This window comes from Heterocephalus glaber, unplaced genomic scaffold (genome assembly GCF_053883595.1).
Source record: "Heterocephalus glaber isolate CG9 unplaced genomic scaffold, H.glaber_assembly_v1.0 deba00000347, whole genome shotgun sequence".
In the NCBI taxonomy this organism is placed as follows: Eukaryota; Metazoa; Chordata; class Mammalia; order Rodentia; family Bathyergidae; genus Heterocephalus; species Heterocephalus glaber.
In genome coordinates, this window is record NW_028258143.1 from 34486872 (window position 1) to 34508019 (window position 21148).

Here is a 21148-nt window from a genome sequence, read left to right on the forward strand (position 1 = left end):
TCTTAAGCTCCTAGAAAAAGAAGAGCAAGACAAACCCAAAGGTCATACAAGGAAGGAAATTATAAAGATCAGAGTAGAAATCGATGCAATGGAGACTAAGAGAATGATACAAAAAATAAACAAATTGAAGAGTTGGCTTTTCAAAAAATAAATAAAATCATTAAACCCTTAGCCAACCTTACCAAAAAAAGGAAAGAAAGGGCTCAAATCCATGCATTTAAGAATGAAAAAGATGCAGTCACAACAGATCCAGCAGAAATCCAGAGGATCATCAATACCTACTTCAAGAACCTGTACTCTAATAAAATGGAAAACATAGAAGAAATGGGCAGATTCCTAGATACATATGAATTATCAAATTTGCACAAAGAAAATATAAAAATTCTAAACACCCAAATTACAATCATTGAAATTGAAAACATAATTTAAAAATCACCAATAAAGAAAAGCCCAGGTCCTGATGGCTTCACTGCTGAATTCTTCAAAACATTTAGAGAAGAACTATTGCCACTGCTCTTTAATCTTTTGAATGAAATTGAAAGGGAAGCAATACTTCCAAATTCATTCCTGGAAGCAAGTTTTACTTTGATTCCAAAACCAGGGAAAGACCCAAGCAAAAAAGAGAGCTACAGGCCAATCTCCCTAATGAACATAGATGTAAAAATCCTCAATAAGATACTGGCAAACAGTGTGTGGGGCCTTGCCCCCCCCCCCCCCGCTAGAACTCTTGAGTGCCTTTTATGGGCATATCTAAGCCTGCTGCAAGTTTACCCGGCAACAAGGAAGTAGCCCCAGTACCCTCCCCTTGCTCCCTCCCTCTAGCCCTACGGTATATATGCTGTAGCAGCTTCCGCAATAAACGAGACTTGATCAGAAACCTGTCTTGTCTCCATCTCTCATGTCCCCTGTCCTTTGTCATTCTCACTCCCCCTCTAGGGTCTCTGTTGACTTACCCGCGGGACGGGACAAGTGGCGCCCAGCATGGGGCCCGAGAACGGGGGATCCAGTGAAGAACGCTGCTCGGGGGCCCAATAAAATAGAAGAGACAAATAAAATAGAAAAAAGAGGATTGCGTCTGACGTGAACCTGCTGTCTTTCCTGCACCTCGGTGAGTTGAGCAGCGATTATGGGACAGGGGATTAGCCAACATGAGTTATTTGTACAAGGTCTTAAAGAAACTTTACAGACACGAGGGGTAAAGGTTACAGTCAAACAATTGTTAAATTTTTTTTTTTTATTATATTAGAGATCTCTGCCCTTGGTTTCCCGCTGAGGGTACCATTGACGAGAGGAGATGGAAAAGGGTAGGGGAGGCCCTTAAAGGTTATTATGCTACTTGTGGACCAGAAAAGGTCCCGATTATTGCATTTTCTTATTGAAATCTTATTAATGAAATTATCTCCCAAAAAACCAAAGATCCGCTGGTGGCTCAAGCCATCCAGGTCGGGGAGACAGCTCTCCGATCGGAGGAAGGGTCGATCATTCTCCCTTGGAGTGAGGAGTTTGTAAACACCCCCCGAGATGCCAAGATGGCGCCGAGGCCCGAGCCCCTGCGGGACAGGACTTCCTCAAAAAATGAGGAAAAAGACTTGATGTCTTTTGATAGTGACGATGACTCAGACAAGAAAAAACAAAATGCAACTGATGAGGGTTTACAGGAGGGCTCTGCCTCTTCCAAGCCTTTTAAAGAAAAGCTTCGGCGCTCCTCAGCTTCTGCCTCCGGTCTTTCAGTCCCTGCCTCTGACCCCGCCCTGCCTGTTAAGGAGGAACCGGCCTTGTACCCTTCCCTCTGCCACCTCAGACACCCACCCTTGCCACGGAATGATCCGGGGGAGGCTGACTGGGCCAATCTTGAGGAGGAGGCAGCCAGATATCATAATCCTGCCTGGCCACCCGTAGTCCAAGGTCCTCCTCCTTATGTTCCAGTACCTAACACTCCCAATGTGCCCGCTTTGGCATGCCCTGCTGTTGATCCCCAAAAAGAACTCCGGGACAAGATAAAATTTCTAAAAGAACAAATAAGATTAGAAAAGGAACACCAGGAACTTATTACCCAGCTCGAGGGCTTAAGAACAGGCAAAACCCATGAAAATGTCCATAGAGAGGACAAACTTAAGCCACGACCCCCTGTTAGAGGGGCGGCCCCTAGGGTGCCATCCGGGTTGGGAGTATCCCTAAAACTTAAAAATGCGGAAGCCTTTCTCGTAACTAAAACTACTGACGCACAGGGACAGGCGTGGGGACACCACAGTGGTTTCGATTTCAAGGTCATTAAAAAATTTAAAACGGCCGCAGCTCAATATGGGGCCACTGCACCTTACACAATGGCCATTTTAGAATCGGTGGCAGAAAATTGGCTCACCCCAATCGATTGGCTTATGCAGACTACCGGCTCCTGGCCAGTTGCTCTCGCTTCTTATACAGGCTTAATAGACAATCACTATCCTCCAAACAAACTTATTGACTTTGCCAATAGACATGAGTTCACTTTCCCAAAAGTCAGTTCCTGTTCTCCTCTAACAGAAGCCCTATTAGTCTTTGCAGATGGTTCTTCTACCGGGATAGCTGCCTATGTGTGGGACAATAACATTGTCCACTTCCAAACCAGCTGTTCTTCAGCCCAAATAACCGAGCTACACACAGTCATAGCAGTCTTTTCTGCATTCCCTGAACAAGCCTTTAATCTCTTTATTGACAGTGCTCACATTGCTCAATCTGTTCCCCTATTAGAGACATGTAGATTGATAAAATATGCTTCTCAAACTGGTGGTCTTTTTATTCAATTACAAGATCTAATCAGAAAAAGATCCAAGCCCTTTTTTATTGGGCACCTTCGTGCCCACTCTAACTTACCCAGCCCACTTACAAAAGGCAACTGGTTAACAGATCTGGCCACAAGACCTCAGGCTTTTGCCTACTCACTAAGTATTGATGCCTCCATTCAGATTGACCAGGCACAGAAGGCGCACCAGTTATATAACCTTAGTGCCCACACGCTTCGCCTCATGTATAAACTTACTAGAGAACAAGCTAGACAAATTGTTAAAACCTGCCCTACGTGCACCCTCCATCTTCCCCACACCTCATCTGGGAGTTAATCCTCGTGGCTTAATTCCAAATGCCCTATGGCAAATGGACGTCACACATTACCCTGAATTTGGAAATCTTAAAAATATACATGTCAACATTGATACATATAGTGGATTTATATTTGCCACCCTACAATCCGGGGAGGCTACTAAACATGTAATTGCCCACCTTCTAGTTGCCTTCTCAGTACTTGGATGTCCACAGCAAATTAAAACAGCCAATGGTCTAGGCTATACCAGTTCTGGTTTTTCAAAGTTTTACAAACAATTAGATATAACACACATAACGGGAATCCCACATAATCCACAAGGACAAGGCATTATAAAACGAGCCAACCTCACACTCAAAATTACATTAGATAAAATAAAAAAGGGGAATGGTACCCTATCAAGGGGTCACCCAGAAACCTAATATCACATGCACTATTTACTCTTAACTTTTTAAATTTGGATGCTAAGGGATTATCCGCAGCTAACTGTTTCTGGCAACCAGAGACACAAAAACAATTTGTCTCTGTGATGTGGAGAGACCCCCTGGACCACTTATGGCATGGGCCTGACCCCGTACTCATCTGGGGCCGAGGGTCAGTGTGTGTTTACTCCAAGGAAATGAAGTCAGCCAGGTGGCTTCCAGAACGCTTAGTAAAACAAGTTGATAAGCGTGTTGATGATGCCGATGACCTAACATTGCCCAATTTCAACCAGTTAACAATGGCGTCTACAATTATAATCTAATAATCATAAAGAGAATAGTATAATTCAATTTGGCCAGTTATATTTGAGTGCACCCTAATTTTATCCACTGTCTCATACGTTTGTCTATTGTCTGTTGTTTGTGTTCGTACAGTTGAGCTCAATATTTTCCTTCCTTTTCAAAAGATATTTGCCTATTGTTAAATTGACTTACAGATAAATATTATTAAATTAAAGACATGCCTTCCTTCCCAGGTTGCTAATTGACCAAAGTGCCACTGAGATTTGTTTTATGAAAGTAATGTGTATTGTCACCTACATGCAATAATCAAATTACAATTAACAGTTGTAATATAAAAAGATATATATTCTTAATTGTTTGTCAAAATGAATATAGATGGGGACTCCCTTTGATGAATATAGAAGTGGCCACCTAGAAAATGATTATTCTGGTCTTAATTCATTAAAGGGACCCCCTAGTAAATTTTATATTATAATCTTATGGGAGACACATCACAACGAATATTATCTAAATATGTTATAAATTGATTACATTGGTTATTCTTGATATTTAAGCACTGATTATGTTGTTACAAAATATTTACATCGGTTAAGTTTTAAATATGTTATTGTAATATGTCCACATTGGTTATCTTCAAAAGCTTAATCAAGTTAGCCTAACTCTCTTATCTACAGCCCAGCCTTGTTTACATCGCAGGATGAAATTTTGCTTACAGGTTAAGAAGATGACATCCCTGATTCTGTTGCATGGTCTGTTGCTGTTCCTGGCACCGACAACAAAAAGTGGATTTCAACCAGTTAACAAAGAACAATTGCTCATTGCCCTGTATGGTAACCCCTGTGAATGTGCTGGGGGTTCTGGCAGGGCTGCACCCACAAGTTACACTCGTAGTACTGATTGCGGCGACAAGATTGCCTACTTAGTTTATGAGGCTGCGCTAGTGGAAGGATATAACCAAAAATCGGATTGCGTCCCTAAGCCTAAAGTCATACCAACAGTCAATGGCAAACCAGGGCCATGCCCTGCCAATTGTGCCAAGGCCACAGAGATGCATTCTACCTGTTACACTGAAGCCCAACAATGTACACATTCCGATGGAAAAATATATCTAACTGCTGTTCTACAAAAAACTTACAGGGGCTCCGTCGGAGGTGACTGGGACTTTTCCAGCCCCACTGGATATCCTAAATTTGGCCAACCCTCCTGCAATGGCAGTCCCGGCAAAGATGTCTGCTGGCTGCCACAGGCCTCAATCCATATATCTGATGGTGGTGGGCCTTCAGATCAGCTCAGGGAAGAGCGAGTGCAAAAACAGCTCGAGACTATCATCCAAGAGATGTACCCCTCCCTAAATTATCATCCATTGGCCCTTCCCAAACCTCGAGGCCCAGACCCTGACGCCCAAACCCTGAGTGTCTTAGAGGCCACTTATCATTTGATCAATACATGCAACCCAGCCTTTGCTGGGGATTGTTGGCTATGCTTGACCTTTGGCACACCCCTGCCCCTTGCCTTGCCAGTTGTCGACCAAACTGACTATGCCAACAGTTCTAGTTACAATTGCAGTTTTTCTCTGCCCTTCAGGGTCCAGCCAGTACAGTTCAATGCTTCAGCTTGTTATCTAAGTTCGGGCCACAATGATAGCTTTGATATACCTGTCAGAGTCCAAAATTCCTCTCTCTGCTCTGTAATGCTTAATGGCTCTGCTGCCATTTGCCCTGCCCCGGGTCACGTGCTCGTCTGTGGAGGGAGCTTGGCATTCACCTCCCTCCCCACTAATTGGACTGGGCTGTGCATGGTGGCAACTGTCCTCCCGGACATCACCCTCATTCTTGGAGATGAGCCGGTGCCCTTGCCCAGCTTTGACTATATTGCTGGGCGACATAACAGGGCCGTTTCACTGGTCCCCCTGCTCGTGGGGCTGGGGGTGTCCGGTGCCCTTGCCACTGGCTCTGCTGACATCTGAGTGGCGTTACACTCCTATGCCAAATTATCCAACCAGTTGATTAATGATGTTCAAGCTCTCTCCAACACTCTTACAGATGTACAAGATCAGATCGATTCTTTGGCTGAGGTGGTCCTTCAAAATAGAAGGGGCCTGGACCTCCTCACGGCAAAACAAGGAGGGATTTACATAGCCCTAAATGAACATTGTTGTTTCTATGCCAATAAATCTGGGATCGTCAGGGGAAAAATTCGCGAACTTCAAGAAGATCTAAACAGACGATGACAAGAATTCGCTCAAAATCCCCTCTGGACTGGCCTCAATGGTTTCCTCCCTTATCTTCTCCCTTTGCTGGGACCCTTATTGGGCCTACTTCTGCTCATTTCTTTGGGGCCCATAATATACAACAAAATCATGGCCTTCCTTAGAGCCCGGATAGAGGCAATAAAAACAGCACCCATACAGGTCTACTATCATAGATTGGCAATGGCTGACCAGGATGAATTCCGGACCATCGATTAGGTCCTTGCCGTGGTGAAGTGTTCTTGCTCCACCTGGTGAGTGGGCTGGCAAGCCAATGACGGGCAACTGAGCAAGCATGCCATGCAATGAGAGAGCCCTCGTGCGCCGCCTAAGACAGGTGCCAGAGCCTTGATTCTCTGGTTAACTGATGACGGGTAAGGTGCACGGTGCAGACACGTATGTCACTCTGACCCAAGACAGGCTCAGTCCCCGCAGGCTTGGCTCTCCTGAAGCCTTTCTAAAATTATAATTTTAAAGGGAGGACCTGTGGGGGGCCTTGCCCCCCCCACTAGAACTCTTGAGTGCCTTTTACGGGTATGTCTAAGCCTGCTGCAAGTCTACCTGGCAACAAGGAAGTAGCCCCAGTACCCTCCCCTTGCTCCCTCCCTCTAGCCCTACGGGGTATATATGCTGTAGCAGCTTCCGCAATAAACGAGACTTGATCAGAAACCTGTCTTGTCTCCATCTCTTGTGTCCCCTGTCCTTTGTCATTCTCACTCCCCCTCTAGGGTCTCTGTTGACTTACCCGTGGGATGGGACAAAACAGAATACAGAGGGTCATCAACAAGATCACACCTTGACCAAGTCGGATTTATCCCAGGGATGTAAGGATGGTTGAACATATATAAATCAATAAATGTCATACACTACATTAACAGAGCCAAGGACAAAAACAATATGATTACCTCAATGGCTGCAGAAAAAGCATTTGACAAAATCCAACACCCATTTATAATAAAATCCCTACAGAAAATTGGAATAGGAGGTCTTTATCTCAACCTGATTAAGGCCATCTATGAAAAACCAATGGCCAACATCATACTAAATGGTCAAAAACTGAAAACTTTCATGCTAAAATCAGGAGCAAGACAAGGGTGTCCACTATCACCACTCCTGTTTAATATAGTTCTGGAAACATTAGCCACAGCAATTAGAAAAAAGAAAGAAAGAAAAGGAATAAAGATAAGAAAGGAAGAAGTTAAACTGTCATTATTTGCTGATGATATGATACTTTACATAAAAGACCCCAAAAAACAATGTCAAAAGACTTCTAGACTCAATTGAAAGATTCAGTAGAGTAGCTGGAGACAAAGTCAACATTCAAAATTCAATACCCTTCTCATACACAAATAACAGACTCACTGAAAGAGAAATTAGGGAAACAATCCTTTTCACAATACCATCCAAGAAAATGAAATATCTAGGAATCAATGTAATGAAGGAAGCAAGCAATATCTACATTGAGAACTACAGCACTCTGAAAAAACAGATTGAAGAGGATATAAGAAAATGGAAAAACATCCCCTGTTCCTGGGTAGGAAGAACCAATATAGTGAAAATGGCCATACTTTCAAAGCTGGTATACAGATTCAAAGCAGTCCCAACTGAAATCCTAACAGCATATTTCACAGAAGAAGAGAAAAAAATCCAAAAGTTCATCTGGAACCAGAAGAGACCTAGAATAGCAAAAACAATTTTAGGCAACAGAGTCATGGCAGGGGTATCACAATTCTCAAATTGAAACTGTACTACAAAGCCACTGTGATAAAAACAGCAAGGTACTGGCAAAGGAACAGACCTGAGGATCAGTGGAATAGATTAGAAGATGCAGAAACAACTCCAAATATACTCAACTACCTCATCTTTGACAAAGAAGCCAAGCATCCTCACTGGAGGAGCGATGGCCTCTTTAATAAAAGGTGTTGGAAAAACTGGACTTGAACTTGCCAAAGACTAAAACTAAACCCCTATCTCTCACCATGCACTAAACTAAAATGGAAGTGGATTAAAGATCTAAATATTAAAATAGAAACACTAAACTTGCTGGAAGACAAGTTATGTAGAACTCTCAAAGACACTGGCATAGGAAAGGACTTTATGAACAAATCCTCAGTAGCATGGGAACTAGCACAAAGAATCAACAACTGGGATCTCATCTTATTAAAAAGCTTCTGTACTCCAAGAGAAACCACCAACAGAGCTAAGAGACAGCCTACAATGTGGGAAAAATATTTTACCATCTGTTTCTCAGAGAAAGATCTACTATCTAGAATATATAAAGAACTAAAAAAAAAATCAGACCTCCCCATATATAAAGACCCAATTCAAAAATGGGCATCTGAAATGAACAGACATTTCTCAGACAAAGAAGTAGAAATAGCAAATAAACATATGAAAACATGTTCGATATCAGTGGTCATTTGAGAGATTCCACCTCACCACAGAAAGAATAGCTGCTATAATGAAACCAACCAATAACAAATGCTGGCAGGGTTGTGGGGAGAAAGGAACCCTTCTTCATTGTTGGTAGGCATGTAGACTGCTTCAGCCACTGTGGAAATTAATATGGAGATACCTCAAACAACTAGGATTGGAAGTCCCATTTGAACTAGGTACTTCTCTACTGGATATCTTCCCAAAAGAATTAAAAGTATCATACCACAGTGATACATATGCACCCATGTTCATAGCAGCACAGTTTGTAATAGCTAAAACTTGGAAGCAACCAAATTGCCCATCAACTGAAGACTGGATAAAGAAGATGTGGTTTTTTTTAATAAAATGGAGTACTCTCAGCCATAAATAATGAGAAACTTAAAAAAACACATTTTCTTTATCCAGTTTCCAGTTGATGGGCACTTGGGCTGCTTCCAAGCTTCAGCTATTACAAACTGTGCCACTATGTACTACTCAGCCATAAAGAACGAAAAACTAGAAACATTTATAGCTAAGTGGATGCACATTGAGGCCATACTCTTAAGTGAAATAAACAGGACACACATGTGTAAATACCAAATATTTTCTCTGGTGTGAAAAGCTAAAAGTGTAAATAAGAATCAAAATGTATAATTGATATTGTGAAATAGGAAGAAAATGCCTAAAGAAATAAGGGAACTGGGAGAGGAAGGGGAAAGGAAAGAAGGGAAAAAATATGAGAAAAGGAATAACATGGAAACAAAGTCTTTGTAAATAGGTTAGGGTGGAGTGGGTGAAGGGAGGGCAGGGGAATTGGGAAAAAATAAGAACCAAGATACATCATGTAAGGTACAAGATCCCAATGATAGATGTAACTGTGTTGTATATCTAAAATGTACCAATAAACTAAATGGGGAAAAAAAGAAGCAGCTTGACTTGCTCTTGTTGCCTTTTTTAAGCAGGTAGGAAATGCTTCAATTCCGTTTCTAAGGTGTCACTGTTCATCAGGACCAATATTTGTTTAAACTTTCCACATGGTGGCATATGTATAAAGTCTAATCACTAGTTCTCCCCAGGGTATATCCCTCTCTTCTCTACAGGTTCTAATAAAGGAGACATTTTGCCTGGCCCAAGTTATTGCAGGCTCAGAGTTGGCGGGCTTTGTAGACCAATTTGGGTGGTTGCAGCTAGTCCTAGTCCCATGAAAACTTGAGTGATCATTTCCAATGTAGCATCTCTTCCTATATGGAAGGAATCAGGCACTGGTTTTTATAGGTTTCCACTGTGCCCACTGAAGAGAGACCAGTTTGTTTTCTAAACACCAGAGCCCCTTTTTAATTTCCCCTTGTCCTGGGGCCCATGTATAAACTAGAGTTAATTGTTCCTCAGGAACTGGAAATCAGGCTACAGTGTTTAAAGGTTGTAGAGCTGCCCTTTTTGATCCCCTATCAGCCTTTTGATTTCCCAAGGAGACTTCAGACATTTCTTTTTGGTGCCCTTTACAGTGTACAACTGTGATCTGCTTGGGAAGGTGGACTGTGTTCAGGATTTGTAGAATTTCCTCTCTGTGATTTACAGGTGATTGACAAAGCTACTTGCATCAGTGAACCACACCTCCTCAGGGTTTTGGAGGGGTAGGTCACTGATATCCTGCCTGCTTGCATAGGTCTGGGGGATAACTTGTTCACAAGAGTGGCTAACTTCTAGGTCTGTAGGCATCAAATAAGTTTGTACAGTAATTGTAGGGGTGTCTTAGAGCATGGTCTGGTACTTAGTAAGCTGTTCACCTGTTCCCCACAAGTAACCTTTTGTCTCTAGAATAGCTCTGACCTGATGAGGAGCCAGGATTTCTAGTTTCTATCTCAAAATTAACTTTGCATCATCTTTGGTTAAAACATCTGCAAGTAATTTCTGATTAGAAGGTCCCCTCACCCCTAGCTAAGGCTATAGATCCAGAGGAGGGTTTTCTAGAGAAGGGGGTAAAAACAGAATGAAGTATTTGAATTGGCTCATCCATGACATCTAAGATTACCCAGGGTTCCATAGAGGAGATTGTGATGTTCATAAATAAGGGCATCGTAGGTTCCCTTGGGTCTCTTTAGTCACCAGAAGAGGAAATGAGGTTTATGGTGGGCCTAGCCCCTCTCTGGGAACAGAAACAGTCAAACTCTCAAACCCATGACTCAGGTGCATTAGCTGTCTCACATATAGAGCAGGGCCCAGGCAGAGGCTTGGTGCAATCTCATGCCCAGTGTCCAGTCTTCTTATACTTGAAACAGTAACCTTTATCCAGTTTTCCTTGGGCTTCTTCTAGATGACCTGAGTGGGTTTAAAGGGTGTCGACTGCAATAGCTATAATCTTAGCCTTTTCCTTTTGTGGCTTCTCTGGGTCCTGATTGTTCAACACAGAAAATGATCATGTTCAGCAGTTAGGCCATAGGTGACTGAGGCCCTATCACAAGTATTTGTGGCTTATGCCCAATATCCAGAGCTGATTGACAGATGAAATAATATACCAGTAGAGCTTCTCCCTCCTTGGGAGATGGAACTATATTAGTATATTTATGAAAGACTTAATATGCCTCTTTATCTCCATGATAAAAGCAGTTAACATGTCAAGCATTATTCTTAGCTCTCCACTAGTATCACAGTCCCAGTTTGGTTCTATTGAAGGAGGAATATCCTTTTTGGGTTTATTTCTTTCCCCCCTTTAAAGCATATTGTTCATTTGCATAGTTCCTAGCCTCTTATAAATCTGTAACTGAAAAGCAAGCCTGATTTATTGGCTTGGGAACTATAAAGAAGAGGCAGAAAAGACTTCCAAACATCATCAAACAAATCAGAAAGACCTCCATCCCCTTGAGAGATAAGTAGTTGTCTCAGGACAGGATGATCCAGAATATCTTTCTCTTCCTCAGTGGCCATTCTAAACACCATAGTTTCTGAGAATTCCCTCTGACAGTAAAAAAAAAAAAAAAAAAAAAAAAAAAAAAAAACCTGAACATGAGGCATTTCATTCCACTCTGTGTGTTTTAAGCAGAAACACCATAACTGGAGAATAGTAAAATTAGTGTATTTATGGAGTGCTTCTTCAAGTCAGAGCTGAGAGGCAACTGAATTTTCATCAAAGTCTTGAATGATAGACCTAAGGTTATTGTAGTTCTCAGGTTTAGTCATCCCTTGTCACATACTCACTAAAATAACCTTGATGTATAACTTTTGTTTGGTCTCTACCTTGTGAATTATAATCCTACTTGGGGTCTTCTTGGGACGCAATGATATGTCTGTAGATGAGCTGGGTAGAATTTAAATTGTGTTATCCTTTCAAGCCTGTTCCTGGGTTAATCCCTGACACATTAATGAGGATATAAAAAAAGAAATGGTGCTAGGGTGACAGAAAAGGAACACTGGATGGCATGAAGATAAAGCAGTCTTTCAGATTCAAGAGCAAAGAGAGAAAAGAAAAAAGGCACCATGTGCTTTGGTCTAGGGTTATATAGAATGTTTGTAGGGTGGAGCCTGAGCTCAGGTGGTTGGAGAGTAGCGATTAGGGAGGGAGGGATGGCCTTAGTATGGTTCTTGATCTCAAGTGAGTGGAGGGAATGAATTCCTCAGCCCTAATATTCTATTGGTACTACTTCTGCACAACTCAAAGAATGAGTCACAAACTAAAATTGGAGGTCAGGAGAGGTTTGATTGGATATATTAAGATGAAAAACAGCTCTTGAATTTCCAGGAGGGATTCCAAATGGATGGGCACATGGCCCCTCAATCCAGAGCTATTTATAGATAAATAGGGCAGAGGAATTTCTCTACTGTTCAGTAGTCACCTATCACAGGTGGCTCTGTGGATTTAAAATTCTTTATATGCAGCTAAGTTAGATTAAAATTAATAATATAGTCAAAGACTGGGCTCTCAAGGAGGTCAATGAAAGATGGAGATGTCAGGTTTATGGGTAGAGGCACATCTGAAGAAGGTAAGATCTCAAGATGAAGGTCACAGTGGCCAGATTTATATCTATTAGGGAACTAAGGGATGACTGGAAAGTTGAGATTATGCTATACTTGGTCCCACCAAGTCCATTAAGATTAGTGTTATGGCTTATGTTTAGATGTCTCCTCATGCTTTTTCAGAGGTGGCTGAATCAGAGTGTGTGATTGATTCATCATCATGGGACTAGGCCCAAGGGCACTAGGATTAAGTGGGTGAATCTTACTCACCCTAAGTACTCTGGATAAGATAGAATGAGCTGTTAAGGTACCTTGTTGTTTCTGCTGTCATCCACTGCTATGAACAGTTGCCCTTCTGCCATGTGGCATCCTGCCTTTGAGTTAGCCAAGTTTTATGGACTGAAACTTCTACAAACTATAAGCTAAATAAGCCTTTCTTTTTTAACTTTGGGTGTAGATATTTTGTCTCATCTATGAGAGAAAAGTAACTAAGACATCCAAATATGGATCAGAAACTGAGGCATGTCACCAGAACATGACCTAGACACATCCCTTCCCCAAAAGGTTCCTGTTTTAGTGATGAGAAAAACAAAACTTAAAAAACCAAAACCTGTCTTAAGTATTAGATAAAACCCTAAAGGCCATAATTAATACTCTCTGTCACCTTCCTTTTTAATCTTCCCCCTCCCTGTGGCTGCTGTTCTTTGCCCTGACAATTCTGTTCCTATAGAAAATGGTTTTGCCACATCTTGTTTTTAAAGGAGCCTTTTTTTTCTTCAATTGACCCAGATGTGCTAAATTACAAACTGTCACTGCTTTTTTAACTTCTATAACTTTGCCATAAAAATAATTGCATACCCTCTGCTCAGGGCTCAGAATTTGGAGTCACAAACTCCTCTGGACCCACTGGTATAATAAACCTTGCTTATCTTCCACCTCTCTGAGTGCAGCTCAGTTCTTTTATACATTGTTCCTACCATTGTGTTAGAAGTCATAGATAAGTGAAGGTTAATTATGTCACCCATATGCCCTTGCTACTTGCCCTGCTTCCCTATTGGATCAATATTACCTAGGTGGCTATGCTTATAATCTTAATGGTTGATTATAATTTGGCATACATTGTACCTACATCTTGATTTTGCCCTATGAAACATTCTTGGAGAGGTGACCTGAATGGCAATCCACTCCTCCTGTCTCTCAATATCTATTCCTATTCCCAGACAAACCTTTCCTACTCTTAACCTCCTTTGTACTTTGGAATTCATTTTTTCTATTCCAAGAATCACAAACTTGGCACATTTGACATCTAGCAAGTTGAGAGTTATAAATCTCCTATATCAAAATGATGAATTTGAAATCAGGCTTCTAACCCAACTCTTCAACATGTAGGGTTTACTGGAAACTAGGATCTTAGAAAAAAAAATTTGTATTGCAATTTCCTAAGAACTTAGAGACTTAGTAGGAAGTAGCTGCACCTCCTTGTAGAGGAAGTGGGCTGCTTTTGTGCTGCCTAAGGAAGTTCAATGCATTTAAATTCCTCAAAACTGTGGAGCTTTGTAAGAAGTGGCTGTAACTCCCTTCAGTAGGGAGTGGATTGCATTTCATATTGCCTGAGGAAATTCATTGTTTGTACAAAGTCCTAGTTCACTGTTATTCCTAATTTTTATCAATATGGATAGTCATCTAATATATCTTAGACCTTTGCATTTGTTAGGTGCCTTACTCTTAAATTAACTAAATAAACTATTTCCTACACTGGTATTAACCAATCTGATTTTTTCTAGTCTATTCTTTGTTTCTGTTTTACAAAACCAATTGTTCTGCCATGTTCAGGAGAGCACTCATTATATTTTCTAGAATGAAATAGTGCAAGATTTCAGAATTGAAAATTAAACTAAATTTGTTGTAATTTTGTTTTTTAACATTAGTTTTCTACTATTCATTTTCTTGTTTTACAATTTTGCTAATAAAGGAACATGTCTCTCACTGTTATATTGAATGGAATAATATGAAATGGAATAACATTTGTGAGATCTTTAATATACAGTCCTAAAAATATCAAGTAACTTGATCAAAACTTTAAAGCTAATGAAGAGTGGAATTTGGATTTAAACTCAGATCTGTATATTTCTTCCACATAATGGCTGGTCCATAGTGTGGTTCGTTGTCATGGCTATTATTATCCTATTGAAGAAAATCTAGTAGTTACTGTGGAATCCCCAAACTTAATCAAATCCTTTTACACTTCTCTATATTGCCCTAGTATAATACAGGTAAAGGGAAGGGGAATGTGTATAAGTTATAATTACTACTCCGGAGACTGAAATATGTGCTACCACATCACTAATAAAGAGGTGTTTTAAGCTTTGGGTTAAGAGAGGGATTATATATAGCTAAGTAGGTAGTTTTCATGAAGAAGAGACTCTAGCCAAACTTATAAGGGTTGGTCAAATATACATAAGAAGAATTTTTTAAAAAGCACAGTACAAGCAAGAATTAATAGGTTCAGAGCCAGGTGGGATGGGGATAATTAGTGTGTGGAGTCATGATTATTTTGCCATTGTTTCTTTAAAGGCCACACTGCAAGTGAGGGATGAGTCAGTCGTAGAATATTAACTTTCCAACTTGAAAGGTGTGGACAAAAGCTACACATACATCACTAGATGATATAACTACTTGTCATGTCTTAGAGAAAGAACTTAGAATAAGAGAATTCCTTCCATTGTCCTAACTTTCATCTAAAGTCTTGTTCAAGTACAAACACATAGGGCCAGGGATTTAGCTCAGTGGTGTTGCTGCCTGCTGTGTAAGTGCAAGGACCCGAGTTTGATCCCAGGTACAAAGAAAAAAGTACAAACACATATATTTTATTCTGATTCATTGACCACTAACATTAGTCAATTGCTGGATATGTATTAATTGATTTTACTCAGAAAGACTGTTTCTGGCAATGCCAAGGCACTGGACGATGTCGAACAAAATATTAGTCTTCAAAGAACACTTGGTTATCCTTAAAACTAAAAAGAATGGACAGTAGCACCTAGAACCTCTATGACCTGATAAAAGCATTCTTGAGATGTTTCTAGCCCCCATTTTCACAACCAAATCAAATATAAAAATCTCAGCCTTTCACTCTCATAATGTGGTCCTCTCTTGGACCTCCACTCTACAGTATTGCAGTATATCAGTAAACACCTAACTTTTACATATTCTTTGACTATTGGTAAATTCTTTTTTACACTTGTGGCACCAGCCTCTCATATGCTGCCCCTTGCATGGCAACTGGAAGACTTGGCTTTTGGATTGATGTGTGGAGATTTGTAATGGCAAATACATGAAAGACAAGAAGTAATGGGGTACAGGAATTTGTATCCCAAGCTAGAGTTGACAATTTTCTGTGGACAATGGCAAATTGATGAAATTAGTATATTTTCACAAGTATTTTATATTATAAGCAAATTAGTTTAAAAATATTCTGAAATTGTGCTGAGTTTTCTGTGGGGAATTGATCCAAATCTTATTAATTAAATAAGAATCTTGATTTCTCTCAGCTTAGTAGAATCTACTTCTCTACCTTATGTACAGTGAAAGTAGAAATTAAAATTGGAGATTTGAAATTGCCTTAGAAAATAGCAAGACTAACAGCAACAACAAAAACACTACAAAGGAGAGAATTCTCAACATGGAAAAATTTTTAGTAGAAAAAAATAAATATTTTATGAAGTAATAAGAAAAATATTCATTATTATGAAAATACAATTACATCACATCTACATTGTAGACACATTGTTTTCATCCTCACAGATTAAGGTGTTTATTGATAAAGAATTGACATTCTGTAGGTCATGGGGTAGATCTGTGAGCTGTGTGTTTTTCCTTCAGTAGTTTTCTATACTCTCTGCCTTTGTTACAGTGGTAGGTGATTCATGAAACAAATCATATATATTACTTGATAAACAAAACTAAGCATTATTCCTAAGCCTACACACTCACACCCTCTACAAAAAACTGTTATTCTTTCCAGTTGTTCTCTATTTTAACAAATCAAAAAATCATCTAGGATTTTCTCAAAGTCTAGTAAGTGTAAGAACACAATCAACTCAGTAGTTAAAGCTCACCAGCATTTCTCTTTATAAATCTCTATCTTTAGAGATTTCTCAGTTAGCTATATATGGCTTAGAACTTGCACATGAAATCAGTTGAGACAAAATAGTCACACAAGCTTTTTTTTTCTCTTTAAAACAATTTTGACTGCTTCTTAGTTTCAAAAAAGCTGAGTTAAAATGGGAGGTTGTCATTTTTATCCTTACTCTCCCACAGTTATAAAAGAGATTCTAGTTAATGGAATAAAACCCTTCTAGGTCACTATACTATAATGTGGAGCAAAATATATTTAGCAGTATATAGGAACTTGACATTTTAAATCTATTGAAATTATGAAAGGTAATAGATTGCTGATTGACTACAAATATTCATATACTAGGGACATATTAAATAAATAGAATTACTTGAGATATATACTTTAGACCATCTTGAAGCCATTGACTCTTCAAAGTTTATCATAGAGATTTATACTGGGATGTATCTTTGAATTTATTTTTATTTTTAATTCTCAGAAGCTTAAATTGAAAAGTATTAATACCACATTATTTTGTTGTCAGATATAGTATGTATCTTGTTATTCAAAATTGAGATAATATATCATTTTGATAATATACAGCATGGGATATTAAGTCACAAAAATGAATGAAATCTTGTCAATTACAACATAATGTATGAAACTAGAGATCATTATATTAAATGAAAGAAGACAGGGACACAGAGACAGGTACTGAATGATTTCACTCACATGGAATCTAAAAAAGTTAATCTCATAGAAGTTGAATAACAAATGGTGGTTACTTGAGAGTAGTAGGGAGAGGAACAAGGGAAAAGGTTGATTAATGATTACAGTTAACAGGAGCCAGAAGTTCTGGTGTGTGATTGCACAACAGCAGGGTGACTATAGAAAACAGCAGTGAAATGTGTCTTTTAAAATCCAGAAGAAATTATATGGAAATTTTCACTACCAAGCAACAATAAATGTTTGAGGAGATATATATGTTTAAATGGATATGAACACTATACGTTATACACATTTATTGAAATATCAATAGCATTCCATTAGTATATGCAATTTTTTGGTTTTTTTGTCAGAAATAAATTTAAATGAAATAAAAAACCATCATGACAAAAAGTAGCTTATCAATACATTGCAGAGATTTGATGATTTTAATTTTTATAATAATAAATATTACATTTTATAAATCTTAATCACGTTTATATCACTTGCTAAAATTTTTAACCTCACGGTGATAAAAAAGGAAAGAAAAATATTATGTCCATTTTACAAGTGCAGTTAAAATCTTCAAAGTGTATGCTTCCTAATGTTTAATTGCTTTTTCCTGCTGCTTACTGGGAGAGATGTGATGAAATCAGGGTGTATTTCTGTGGGAAAAAAATATATATATATACATATATTCTATGTCATGACTGTTTCTGTCATAAACAATTGCCTCTCCCTACTTCACTCACAGCCTTGAGATCAGTAGAGGAAAGAGGATGCGGTGTTACTTCTCTCAATAACCAAGTGGTAGTATCTTGTGATCTCAAGTCCATGGTATAAGAGTAGGGTGGGAGGTGGAGGAGTGAATGGAAAGCTGCCCTTCCTCCTTCATCAGTCTCTTCTGTCATGCCCTGTACTTTGTTTAAGCTTGCTTTTTGGACTAATGTTCCAATTTCAAATCCCTTTCATTTTCTCCATTATTTACTATAATTCTGTCAGTTTCTAAATTACCTGATGATTCTGTGAGCACAGAAACACTCCTGGGTTTCAGATTGTCAGTTTTGTTTTCGTGCGTGAGGTTAGTAATACCTCTGTGGTGGTTGTTATAGTAACCAGTTCTTGTCAGCAGTGCAAGGAGTACGGGTATTTGACAATGCTTAAGATTTAATAGAAGGACGCAAAGTTCCTAGATTTCATATTTTAATAGGAGATGATTGAATGGCAACTGCTATTTTTTGAAGTCTCTATTTGTAACTAAAATGTAAATTAACTGCAGGTGTGATCTATTCTTCTCCTTGAATTAACATCTATAAATTCAGTTACCACTGGGCATTTTAATTGTTTATGTAATTATTCATCTAATGCATATACAAGTTACCCAGAAAAAAGTGAACAAATTCCATAAAGCCAATTTTGTATGACTTGCCCTCTCACCATAGTTAATTTTCAAGCAAGTTCTCAGTGCACACTTCCTTTTCATTCTTTTTTCTATTATATTTTTGCAGGGCTAGGGATAGAACTAGGGGTATGTATATGCAGAACACACCCTCTATCACTGAGCTCTATATATTTTATGTATTTGCTTCAAAAGTTTTTTCTGTTGATATTAAAACAATTCATTTTCAAATCCCATTAACAGATCTATTTTTATGCAATTACAAGAATATCAATAAACTACACATCTTGCTTAAATCAATTCTATTCACAAAAACAATATTTTAAACTAATTATATTTGATCATAGGTTATGGACTTTTAAGTTTTAGTCACTTGGTGTACCATGAAATGCTTCCTATGTTCAAGGATACAACATTAAAATAAGAGTGAAATTTGCTTAGCCATAATTAATAGTAATACCTATTGAACATGTTAGTGCTATGACTAATTGTTGTAATTAGTGCTCTCAACCACAGGCTTAGTGGTAATAGAACAGCAATTGCTACATCATAGGAGGGGAGTAACATGTTTTATAAATGTTCCTACACTGCCACCCAAAACTAAGTCTTAATTAATGTTATTATTGATACATATATGTGCCAATTTCTTCATACTTTCATTTAGAACACATTACCTCTTTGGAAAATGCATTCCCTATTTGTAAAGTAACTGACTTTTATTTTTTTGAGACAAGGTCTCTCTGTGTAGTTCAGGTTGGCCTTGAATTCACTATGTAGCACAGGCTGGCCTTGAACTTCCAGTAATCTGTAGCTAATGCCCTTGCCCAGTTTACTAGTAGGCTATAAGTGGCACAGGCTTCTTTGGCTGTATTATATTAGGAGCCAGATCAAAGCCTGCATTACTCATGTGGGCATGTTAGATGGCATGTGGGTGAGCACAACCTCCCTGCCAATGGTTGTAACAGAGACCTAAGTCCTGGTCTGTGAAGCAGCAGGTCCCTGATTCAGATAACATCGTGACCAAGGACAGTGCAGCTCCAATTAAATTCCTTTTCCTGAATTATGGCCTTTCCCAACTGACCTGATGTGTTTCTGATTAATTACGACCTAGTCTTGGCCTCCCTTTGTTCCTTTTTCAGGAATGCCTTGTCCCCCTTTCTATGAGCCTTGCTTTTGTTAACTTCCATTGCCAGATGTCTCACACATTATTGCTAAATGTCTCACATACACCCCACCCTATTTCTTCCTATTCTTGTGTAATCAATAAATACTGCAAGTGCGAGGTCCTGAATTCGATCCCCAGTACAAAAACAGAAACAAAAAATGAATACTGGAGGTCTTGGGTTCCTGATGTCTTTGCTGCTAGCTTGGCTCAGACTGTCCCATATCCCCATTTTCTGTTTAAGTCTTGTTTCAGTGTCTTTCTTTTCCCTTGGATCATATGATCTAAACAGGAGATCAGGGCTCAATCCAGGATACTCGACAGTGATCTTCCTGCCTCAGTCTCCTGAGTGTTGGGATTACAGGTGTGTGCCACCATACCTGGTTTATTGCCTATTTGGTATGCAAAAAATATTAACTTAATGTCTTAATATTAACTTAGTGTCTTGATTGCATTCCCATTTTTTAAAACATTTGTTAGCACTTTTTAACATTTACCAGCTAATTTTGATTTCTCTTTGGATCATTTGTTTACATCCCTAATAAACTCTATTTAGGCTACTTTCTTATGTATGTGAATTATGCAAGTGTGATAGAAAAATATAGTGAATGCTTAAATTCTTAAAAGTTTATTGCAGTATAATACACATTGAGACTAATCCCCCCAAAATACTTTCCTTTGCTTTGAACACAATTATTCTATCTTCTTGCCACTGTCTGAAGTAGTTCTTGAAGTCTTATTTCATGACTGTCTTTAATTGTGTTGTTATGGCTGTCTCAAAGTCCTGAATCAATTCAAAAAGTTTAAGTCTCATGATCAATAATTTTGTCTTTGGGAAAGAAGTCATAAGGTGTCAGATCCAATACTAAGGTAGACAAGAACACACTGTAATGTTTTTGTGAATACGCTTTTCTCTTGGATGGCACAAGGCAGCAGTATTCATCATATTTTTTACATGCCTCATAAAGACACAAAGAGGATTTCTAGACCTGCTCCAGAAATTGGCAAGAATGATGCAATAAGTGCGTTTGAAGGGAAGTATTTGAAAGGAAATTAATGGCAGAGCTTTTTTTTTTTTTTTAAGTACCAGGGCCAAACTCAGGACCTTGAATTTGCAAGGCAGGAGCGATGCCACTGAGCTAAATCCCTGGCCCCTGGCAGTGTATCTTTTAATGTAAGAGCTTTAAAACAATTAAACATTTGAGACAGGGATATAGTTCAATGGTACAGCGCCTGCCTGGAAAGCTCAAGGTCCTGAGTTTGAACCCCAGTACAAAAAAATTTAAACATTCACTTTATATTTTGATCACACCTCATTATTATTATTATTATTATTATTATTATTTT

At 39.0% G+C, this 21148-nt stretch overlaps 1 protein-coding gene across 1 annotated transcript; it reads left to right on the forward strand.

Annotated features, from left to right (window-relative positions):
• The first annotated feature begins 861 nt into the window (after positions 1-861).
• LOC147829909 (syncytin-1-like) lies at positions 862-6717 on the forward strand. The gene is made up of 2 exons (XM_087198954.1): positions 862-1108; positions 4520-6717. The coding sequence occupies exon 2, from the start codon at positions 4529-4531 to the stop codon at positions 5768-5770; it is 1242 nt and encodes a 413-aa protein (XP_087055080.1). The 5' UTR covers positions 862-1108; positions 4520-4528; the 3' UTR covers positions 5771-6717.
• The last annotated feature ends 14431 nt before the right edge of the window (positions 6718-21148 follow it).